This window comes from Lupinus angustifolius, chromosome LG09 (assembly GCF_001865875.1).
Source record: "Lupinus angustifolius cultivar Tanjil chromosome LG09, LupAngTanjil_v1.0, whole genome shotgun sequence".
NCBI classification, from domain to species: domain Eukaryota; kingdom Viridiplantae; phylum Streptophyta; class Magnoliopsida; order Fabales; family Fabaceae; genus Lupinus; species Lupinus angustifolius.
Window position 1 is genome coordinate 17,675,780 of NC_032017.1, and position 11,603 is coordinate 17,687,382.

The following is an 11,603-nucleotide window of genomic DNA, read 5'->3' on the forward strand; positions in this document are numbered from 1 at the left end:
TTAACATGTGAATAAAAGAATATTTTTAAAAACAAAAATTGATAAAAAATAACATTATAATTGGCTTGGTACATGGAGTGAGACACTGTTCGGGACAGGTGATCCATATCATACCTTTTTGTAAGAAACTACTCCCTTTCGGGATGTGTGGTTACCCTCTTAACAAATGTTGCTCACAAGAATCAAACCTTAACAGAGATATGCCTTAATTTCAATTCTAGATATGTTTAATACACTATTAGAAAATATGAGATAGTCTTTTGGTTTGGAGTGTAGGCTGCATCACTATGCAAAGAAATTTTTATCTATGCCATCAGATAAAATTGATGTTATTTATAAAAGCAAAACATGGTGTAATTATAAATAAAGAATAATATCTGTTTCATTCCCTCCTTGAGACCTTGACCATCATCTAGATAACTATTTTAAATCATAATTCACTTTTTTTGGCCAATGGAAGAAAGGAGTCTTATGTGTCTCATATGCAAATGCATGTTTCTTTCTTTCTCCTCCATGCAATATAGATAGGAACCTCCAATTTAGAAGGTTTAATCAAAAAATAGGTGTGACATAGAAATCTGCCACGTGGCGAATTTGTAAGAATTGGTCTGGAGGGACAAATTAAATATGTTATAAGTAGTTATGCAGGAGTTATTATGTGTTCTTGTTGGAACACAAAGATACGGACTAAGGGTAATCAGGTGTTGATGAAGGGGCAGAAGATAGTCGTCAGGACGGCAGGAGGAAGTAGGAGAGTTGGACCCGCCGGTGGAGGTACCTGAAAAGGTTCTCCGACGATCAAGTCAGTGTGTGGACTAGTGAGAGAATAGCAAAATAGGATGAGTAATATATGAGAGTGAAGAGATTCAGATACTTCCTGTTGGTAGAGATCCCTATTTATAGAAGGGAGAGTTGACGTTGAGTTCTTGACTGGTGGTGCGACACGTGGCCAACCAAAGGTGTTGTCGGGAGTTGCTTTTCTCGTGTCAGACGGCCTGCTAGGGTCGTACACTGTGCCGTTCTTGTCTTCTAGCCTGCGGTTGGTTGGGTGTCCGTTCTATGACCTGTCTGTTGCGCTGGCAGGTGAGTTGGTGGAGTACGGAAAGCATGTTGTCCCTTGGGTCAACTCTGATGGTCCCAACAAGTGGGGCCCACCTTGATGACTAGGCTTGGGACTCTTAGAATTCGTCGGGTAGGAACATTATGTATTTTCATTTTTTATATATTATGGCATGTTAGGCAGTTATTAGGTGTGTATTTGTTAGTTTACTGGGTAGAGATATTCCTAGAGTTCTAGAACTCTCTGGGACAGCAAGCATTGATGTATTGGGTATTTGTGTCCTTGGAACAACAAGTGCATTGTATTATATTGTGTAATTTCAGTGTGTATCAATATAGTTATAATTCAGATTTGGTATTTTATCAAATACACATACCATGTTTTTCCTTCTTTTAGAAAAATTTGGCCCAACACTGTATCAAAATTCAGTAGTTTTGTTGAAGTTCTTGTAAATGACTATGGCCTCATATTCTAATCAAATGTGAGTTTCATGCTTTAACACCCCTTGGTGCCCATGTATTACCCATCTTGAGTTTGGAATTTTATAGGCATGAATGGTGGCCCAAAATTGGGTTGGCTTTGGTATAATATTAGGATTGTGTAGATTAAATTTAACTCAATTCAAAAAACTAAGCCTTATAAACACTTGCTTAGCAATATTCTTTCTGATGTGCCACAACATATACAGGCCTTATAGTCAATCTTACACTTTATTTGGCTAATTCTGTGCTCTATTTATTTTCCCTCTCTCAAAATGCTTCTTCATTGTGGAACATATACTTGCAATTGTCAACATAATATTGCAGTTTCAAGAATACAACTTATATTTGTGGCCACATAACCATATTTTCGCACAATTATGATAGACGCAATGTAATCACAACTCAACCGCAATTTAAAACGTCCCAGGTGTTAGAATTGAACCTGATGGTTTTAGAGTTGAACTTGATTGTATCGAGGCCTTGACACATACTAAACTTTAGGTTACACATAAAAATCAACATTTTTTTGCACTTGTTTTAGGGTGACACATTTTTCTTTAATAATAGTGTGTCTGTATATGTTTCATAAAGTAAAAATACATTCAGTAATAACTCCTGTGTCAATGCTACAGTGGCTCCAATTATGGTTTTTCATAATTACATGTGACTATGTGACCATCTGCATATAACAGAATTCATTATTTTCATCATATTCATACAGAAGAATCAAAGAATGATGGCCACCTTGAATTTAATTGGTTATCATAGCCAATGAGGTTCACTCATCAATTAAGTGATGTGAATTTGATAGAAAGTTGCATTGCCACTAACCATGTAATAGGGCCAAATGTGTGGTACCCATAATTGCCTAAAATCAAAGCTAGTTGATTTCCAGCAATTGCAGTCACCTCATGCTATAGGATATTTGATAACTACCCTTTGCCAAAAATGGTTGTTACCTTGATAATTCATTTGTATCTTTTCTTTTCCTCTTTTGAACTTCAAAGATGACTTTTGCTTTTGATGATTTCTGCAAGCAAAGCATATTGTAATTTTTCATTGGTAGAACCAATTGCTTAGTGCCAACAAAATCCATAATCCACATACATGCACATTATTGTAGACATTTTTTCCCATCTTAGATTACATGCTACTACCTAATTGGACTATTACATCTTGACTAATTAACTTCAGAATCCATAGAATTGAAGTTGTTGGTAATTGGTAATTGGTTCTGCCTATGACAAATCATTTGCATAAATGACAATATACTTATGGCAAAAAGTCAGTCAAATTGATAGGGAGATATCATCTTGGTATTTTGTAAAGAAATATCTCATCTCATGACAGTTTTAACTGTTAAAAGACAAAGTTGCAATGAATAACTTAAATAAGATGAAGTGTGGGAATTTTTCATCTTTACCTATTATTTAATTGTACTTCTAGACATTGGTTAATACATGTAGTCACCTATATGTGTGATACTAGCATCAGTAGCATGTGCCCATAGGATTTACAGAAAATTAGAGCAAAGTATGAGAAAGTTGTGTTAACCAAAGATATTTTCTTACTAAATAGTGACTAACTAATCTTTTGTGGGTGCGTAACCGAATCTACTAACAAGTATTGCTCATAAAAAAAAAGAATCTTTTTCGTGGGACTTATACGATACTTGCGGATCTAGCAGGATACATTGCCAACTCCTTGTTTGTAAATGTACAACTACTCAGAAAATAAGGGGATGGTCCCAAACCTTTTGTTCCGGGTTCAAATGTGCAGCAAATGCTGACCACAGATACAAATGGTGAAGGGTTTGTATCTTCACGAAGGATCATGTACGCAAAACATGGCCAGTGCACTCAACTCTTTGGCTTTTACTTCTCCACGTTATCCACCTACTTGCTTCTCTTTCTAGTACTTTTCCTTTCATTTTTTCTATATAACTTTCATTGCTTGTATTTTTCTACTTTTATGTTAGTTAGATACACGCATTTCCATAATGAATTCTAATGACATGAGTAACTCCACTTAATTATTGAACTTAACTAATTGAGTTAGTAATAATTTACATAAAGTTTGCTCTATTATTACCAACAAAGTGTTGGTCTAGTTATGTAAGACCCCACTAGATCCTTAGGATGACCAAAATGTCAAACGTTCGATTTCTTGGAGCGATACTTGTTGGAAGGGGCAAAAACACACTCTAAAAGGGATTAGTTCCTGGAGAGAAATACCTTGTTACTACCCAAAAAAAAGTTTACTCTATTACTTCTGTATCAACAACTGTTTACTGCGGTAATAGAAAAAAAGTTTACATTAGCATTGAAAAGCATTCTGTTATATATGTGTGCTACCACTATTTTAAATTATGTTTAGGGTCATAATGACAATTAGTATAATTGCTTTCAGCCAATGTTATATGAGATACTTTATTATTGAAAAATATTTTTGAATTTATATAGTCTAATGCTACCAAATGTGGTTGCATGCATTTCAACATAACTGTATTATTGTAATTTGGTGTCACACCATAATTACGTATGATGTGATTGTGATTGTTACCACAATCACATTATTATGGTTACATCAACATGATGAGTCCTCTATTTGAATCAGGGTGCAACATTGCAAGGATAGTGGAGATTATATATGCTAATGTGGACAACCTGCAAGCTATGGCCCCTAGTAGTCCACATCTTAATAAACTTTTTTTCTTGTATAGTCATAGTTTGTAGCTGTAGAACAGTGACTCATGTCTCCCTTAACTGTCTGTGGTGTGGCACGTGATTATAACCATATTTTGTGGTCTGGCACGTGGTTTTTGAGGGGTTTCCAATCCAATAGAGTCATGTTGCATCTCTTGTGGGATCACCACTTTAGGTTTATGCATATAAGCCCTAAGAAACAGTGTTTCTTAAGATTTTTATCGGTATATTCATCTAAACAGAGTCTATGTACACATAGAATGTGAAAAATAGACAAAAATATGTGCACCTTAAGAATGTGAAAACCCATTTTAGGAAAGGTTGGAATACTTTTTAAGAAATCATATAAGAAAAATATCCACTCTGAATTGATTTGATGCACACAATTTGATTTTTTGACTATGACATAATAAATGGCTAGCTAGCATTTGTGTGTAGAGATGGAGTCATTTTGCCAGTACCCGCAATATGTCCACAAAACTTAAATAGATATGGGCATGTCTACATATATTTAATGGATAAAACCACATGTCTTATTCGTTTTAAAACATACAAACATACATACGGATCGTCCGCGAGCATATTGCTAATTTCCATAACACTTTTTAAAATTGTGATTAACATGGTTATAATTTTTAAAATTGTACTATTATGTAGCCTCCATTTTTGAATCTCACTTGTCACATATCCGCTGAAATGCAAAATGCATGGATCCATTCATTTTTTCAATTTCTTTCCTTCCCATTTTTGTTGCAGCCAAACAGGAAAATTTTCCTTCCTCCCCTTTTACCCAACCAAACACGCATTAAGCGTGTATACTTGAACCCAGTCATTCTCTAAATTGTTTACCCTATTTTATATTAATTAATCATGAGCTTGTCCATGTTAGTTTATAAAAAATGAAAAATACAAACAATTTGGCAAAATAAGTTTCCAGACATCTAATTCCAAAACTGAGCTCCACAATATTTATCAGTGGCTGAATTATGTGACAATGTGTTGGACCAAATTACGACCGGAGAGCATTGAACCAAAACTTTAAGGCATTAGTTTCATGAGTCTTTCATTCTTATCAACTCTTTCACTCATCCACACATATCTAATATGGGACTTCACACTTGAATAAATTCAACACAATAACAATAACATTGGAGACGAGAGAGTCCAATCAATACACCAAGCTGTTAAACAGGCTCATAATATGGTAGGGCCCATTCCCTGGATTCAACTTTCATCTTTCCTTTTAGGTGTCGTGCATGTAAAGTGTTTCTCCTGTTGATAGATTTCTAGTGAGGTGGGTTACATAGATCATCTTACATCAATATAATATATTATATTAATTTTTAATTTTTTCTTAATCATTTTGTATTTAGTTTTTTGTCTCCCTATTCTTATTTATGTATTTGATATTATAATATTTGGTCCTAAATCAAAATTATGTTAGGCAGAGGAGAAACAACATAAAATTAAATCAAATCTCTATGATTTTAACCCTTAGATTGAAAATTATGAATTGATAAGTTAACTGATGAAATTGTACCATTTGGTCAAGTTAGCTCAACTCTTTGAGAAGATTAATTGATAAGCATATGATACACTTTATTAAACTAACAAAATATGATAATGTACAGGTACTGTTCACAGTTGCCAGTTAAAAAAGACTTTGACATTCACAGTGCAAAAGAACTTTCCAGAGACACAATCCTACAAAATATCAGCACCAACTTGAAATCTCAGCCCTCCATCTTCAACCCTCTTTCTCATCCCACAATCTTAATATATATACACTGATTTAAATAATACGAACACAAATTAAAAAAACTATATATTAAGGTGCATGTTTCTGGAGTGTTCATGAGGCCTGCCAAGGACAGAGATATTTTCTTTGTTCTTCACTTTACTCCACGGAATCAAAAGCAGAGAATACTAAATTATATGTCCCAATTCACAAATATGTAGTATAAACACAACTTGTTATCCAAGTTGTGTAATATAATATATAACAATATATATTGTGATGGTATATATGTGATTATCATTCCTTTTATATATATGTGTTATGGTTGAAGGGAGTTTTAGTTGTTTCAATTCGTCGACAAGAAAACTTAGTTTGAGAATTTGATTGGTTTTATTGGAGATTTTTCCTCTGGTGCGGTTTTTCATAGCTTCTGGTTGTGAAAGTTTGAATTTTTATTGTTGTTGGGAAGAATGGCTAATGAAGGAGATAAAGGAAATGATTTTTATGGTATTCTGGGATTGAATAAGGAGTGCAGTGAATCAGAGCTCAGAATTGCTTATAAGAAACTTGCACTGGTTAGAATTCAATGCCTATTTATACAAGTTTCGTTTTTTTCTCTTTTTTACAATCATGTCTTAAAACCAACAAAAATAATCACTTGGGTGTTCTCAAAATCACTTTTTTCATGGTTGAGAGTTGAACAATCCAAGTATGATTCACATGGGTCTCGTAAAGAGTTGTTGTTGTTGTTGTGGAATATAGAAATGGCACCCAGATCGTTGTTCAGCTTCTGGGAATTCAAAGTTTGTTGAAGAAGCTAAGAAGAAATTTCAGGCAATTCAACAAGCCTATTCTGGTAATTTCCACTGTCCTTTGCTTCCTTTTCTATAAATAATAAATAATACTTTGATAATTGAATATTGACCCATGATTCATGATGCCATTTTCTTCTCCAAGTTGAACAAAAGTTGCAATTTTTATTAAAAATTCTTTCTTTGGTCTGAAATGGTGGTTTTCACCTTGGACAGTTTTATCTGACGCAAACAAGAGGTTAATGTACGACGTAGGAGTCTATGACAGTGATGATGACGAAAATGTAAGTCTAGTTAACAACTTCACATGCCCCTTCCTTTTTCAATATGAGCAGTACTAGTTTGACCTTGTTTTTCATTGTAACAAAGTTGGATTCATGGGTTTATTGGTCTTTTTCCAAAGGAAAAAATCTGGTTTATTAGTCTTTTTCCATTCCTTGTTACGGGTGAATCATATATTTGCCACATATAAAAGAACATTTTTAAAAACAAAAAGTAAATTTCGGGACATGTAATATTTGTCGGTTGTTCAATTGTCATGATCTACGGTCTTGTTTCTATGTTTTGCACCGTCCATTTTCATTTCTTTACGCTTACCAGAAAAGAGAGGTATCTGTTTGGGATTAATAAGAATCTGTTTTGTCTTACAAAAATGCTTGATCCCTATAGTATTGGTTCAAAGAACAAGCTTTTTAAGTCAAGTCAAGTCAATTAGTGTGTTACACAGCACATGGACATGTTGCTTATAAAGTTCAATTAGTGGAATAATTCATTGCATCAAGTCAATTGGTTGTAGTAATAGTAAATTTTTATTTCTTTGTGCAGGGTATGGGGGACTTCTTGAATGAAATGGTAACAATGATGAGCCAAACAAAACCAAATGTGAGCCCCTTTTTATTCATTGCAATCTTTAAAAAAAGCATGTGATTAGTGGAATGTTGGGTGATAAAGGTGTAGAAACAATGCTTTCTATTATATTTTATTTGATTAGTGGATAAAGCATTGAAATCTGGACATAAACAATTAAACATGTCTGCTTTTGTGAAATACTATGTTGTTAGCTTTTATGTTGTTTCCAATGGGTCACGGGTTTACTTTTCTTTTGTTTTTGGCCTAGAATCATGTAGTAGTTGGATAAAGATCTGTTGTCCTCAAGTACTAATCAAAATATGTCCTATCGATTAAAAAATTAAATATGTATGACTTTTTTCTATTTTTGTTTTACTTTGATTGGTTTAAGATAGACTTAAAGACGTGTTTGGGGACAACATATCTTTGTCGGTTGTAGTTGAACTACTCCCGAATTAAATACTCAACATTTTATTAGTTTATTAATATTTGTGTTGTTGAATGAAGTGCATAAGGGATGATATACTAGGCATTGCCAAGAATTTATAGTTTAAGGATGATTTCTATTGGTAACAGATTTTAAAGCTTGTGTCTAATTAGAATGAAGAAATTTTGTGTAACAATTTATATATGTGTGTAAAAATAACAGGAAAATGGAGGGGAGAGCTTTGAGGAGTTACAACAGTTGTTTGAAGATATGTTTCAAGATGATATTATATCAGATAGAAGAACCTCTCACACTACTGCTACTTGTTCTACTTCATCTACATGCATGACTTTTAGTGAAACTTCTAATTCAAATAAACGCAATTCCTTTGAGATGAATTTTGGGAGGGTAGATGATTCTTTTGAATTCAATGGTGGCTACCCAAACTTCTGTTTAGGGGTTAGTATATAAACTATACATTACACTTTTCATTTAATACAACATCCATGGCATGCACAATATTATGATTGTGAAGGGCATGTAGGGATTCTTTCCTCTCTAGGCTAATGTGAATTTAGCAAAGTCAATATTGAAAACTAGAAGTAGGTTTAGCATGTAATAACACTATAGTTTTGAGCATGGTTCATTTGGGTATATAACTTTGTAAATTAGGCCAAGATAGAGTTGATTGATTAAAAGAAAAGGTAATCTATTCTTGTTGAATATATCTATCTTAAGAGTCTCTTAATCAGTGGTATCTTTTCTGTTGTACATTTCCTCAAGGTTGGTCTTGTAAATTATCATTACCAATGAATGAGGATACAAAAGAATGGAATGTATTTGAGGTATGTGGAAGTGGTAAGTTTTTGTGAAAGTCCCAATTTACATGGCATATTTCATGCATTGTAGCTGGACTTAAATCCAAATGAGGCTTTGTTTATTGTGATTGAGCATTTCCTCTTGTTCTTGATGTGAAGACAGGTGAAGCACATTCAAGATATCAAGAAGGAAAAGGGAGGAATCCAAGAAGGAGGAGGTAAAAGTAGACATAGAAGTGGTAGAAAGCAAAAAATCTCACATGGCCATGATGTTTCTTCTGATGATTTCCCTAGCATTTCTGCTATGTAATGAACTTGGTGGAATTTTAGTTTGCATTTGGTTATGAGAAATCCTTAATCTTTGTCATGTTGCAAAGCTAATGGCAAAATTGTACAAGACCAATTGTACAACTGAAAATTCAGGGTGGAAAGAATTAGGGAGGAGCATATATAGTTTATAAAAGTATTAAGTACTCAATTGTAAGTCATTGATGGTGGCACTATGGCACTTTCAATCTTTTGTAACCATGGCTGCCATTTTAAAATAATGGCTAGGACTTTGAATTTAAATCAATTGATAACCCATCTTAGTCTCTTCAATTATGCAGATTGCAGGGAATAATATTCTTGGTTTGCCTAAATTTGACAACAGAAAGAAAACATGATTAGAATAACAGAACCTAAAACTAATTATTTTTTAAGTTGGTCAATTCAGCATCTCATATGTTGTAAGATATGTGATTTGCTTAGTCACAAATCTCACTTTCCTTGAGATATTTTCTGTGCATAATGAAAACAAAGTGGCACCATTAGAGGTTATAGTTGTATGACAATGACTAATGAATCCAAGCAAAATGCAAATGGAAATGGAAGGGTCCTACATCACGTGGAATGTGGGACCCGGATAAGTACTATTGTATGATCCACTTGCAAAAGCCTATGCCTAATTTGAGCATAGTACAATAAACTAGTCAACTTAAAATAATGCAGAAACTTCAGATACACACTTCTAGCTAGTCTACTTTTGGTTTTGAAAGCCTTTTGGGACCAAGCAAGTAGCCAAATATCTTAATGCTGGTGTTATGATTCATGGGTCCCAGACACCCAATAATTGTTTGGTGAAAGTTGGAAGTGTATCCTCACTTTCAGGAACTAATCTATTTCGAGGTATATGACTGTCACCCTCAATAAATATAGATTTCAAGAATTGAACTCTTAACATTTTAGTCATTCTGGAAATTTAACAGAGCCTTATAACACTAGACCTACGTCTTGTTGAAATCAAATACTTTAGAACAATACCCATAATATTTTATGGTTTTAGGGTAAGATGCTACCATATATTAGCTTTTTGTATCTATTCTTTATTCTTTGACCCATTTATTTGTGGACATTTTTTAGATATTAAGCTCCCAAATATTTTGATTTGCAAGCCTTTACACCAGACTCTATAATACTGTTATAAATAAACTCAACTAGTCTTCTCAACAAACCATAACACACTTGCATTGCAGATGCCTTTAGTAATAGAGATTGCAAAGATACCCTAACCTCATATTTGTCTATTTTTAATATAATCATAGACCTTAATAATTGGTGAGCTTATATGAAAAGTAAACCTTAATCAATATCCTTGTTGGTCTGAGTTCTTAATTTGTCTATTTGGCCCATTGAGCAACATGCAAATATTGATAAGAACAAAATATGTAATAAGTTATCAATAAAATTATAGTGTATCAAAAAGTACACACGTATTACCTTTATTAGAAACCAACATTATAATCACACAAAAAATGCAAAATTCAAGTTCAATCTGTTCAAAAACACCAATAAAATGTTAATCTAATAGTATAAGATCTAAAAATGGATTAGTTTCTGGATGATCATTCATGTCTTAAAAGGAATCAACTCCTTCCCCAAAAAAAGAAAGGGTGAGAGATATTCTTGTTATTACAAAAAAAAAAAATCCGTTCAAAAGCTTGCAGCCCACAAAACATGTTTTCCATTTATTTTACTTCACACTTTCGAAAACATGTTTTCAATTGTTTTTTACTTTACACTTTTGAAAACATGTTTTCCATTCTATTTTACTTTACACATTTGAATGGCACGAGGGTGGGCAAAGTTGGTTTGTTCAAGAATATGGACTCGCTGTTTGTATTATTATTAGATTGGGCCTGTATTATTGTACTTGGTATTTAACATCTACTTGAATGATTAATAGCCATATTAAACTAATTTAATATTTTACTTTTCTTATTTAAACTAGATTATGTCATTTTGGTAAAAATACTATTTTAATAACTTTATTATATGCTTATCAAATTAATAGATCAGCATTTGTTTTATTGTATGGTGATAAAGAGACAGGTGAATGAAAAAAATACTCATTAGGAGAGTTAGTCCCACATACCTGTGGATATTTTTGGCTCGGACGAGATTACCTTCGGTGCAAAGATACTTGTGGGAAACCAAAGAAAGAGATAGATGAATGATAAAAATAAAATCAAAAGAAGGATTTCATAATAAGGTATTTAAAGGGAAATTCCAATAACACAATTTAAATAATATTGGTTATATTAAAAGAGTTTGAAATCTATACACTTCACAATGTAAAGTTTTTTACACTATCAGCACATCATTCATTATATATTTGTGTTACTTTTGTTTGCGAGTCAATGGTAGTTAACAAATTAATGGTGTATGATTTGC

At 33.1% G+C, this 11,603-nt stretch overlaps 1 protein-coding gene across 5 annotated transcripts; it reads left to right on the forward strand.

Moving 5' to 3' along the window:
• LOC109356606 (chaperone protein DnaJ) lies at window positions 6,131–9,258 on the forward strand. 5 transcript variants are annotated; one of them, XM_019600011.1, is made up of 7 exons: window positions 6,131–6,224; window positions 6,419–6,560; window positions 6,748–6,841; window positions 7,014–7,081; window positions 7,623–7,679; window positions 8,296–8,532; window positions 9,055–9,258. In XM_019600011.1, the coding sequence occupies exons 2-7, from the start codon at window positions 6,456–6,458 to the stop codon at window positions 9,199–9,201; spliced, it is 708 nt and encodes a 235-aa protein (XP_019455556.1). In that variant the 5' UTR covers window positions 6,131–6,224; window positions 6,419–6,455; the 3' UTR covers window positions 9,202–9,258. The 5 variants fall into 5 exon arrangements, with proteins under 5 accessions (XP_019455556.1, XP_019455557.1, XP_019455558.1 ...); XM_019600012.1 differs by having other exon boundaries at window positions 9,051–9,235; XM_019600013.1 differs by having other exon boundaries at window positions 8,296–8,506; window positions 9,055–9,235.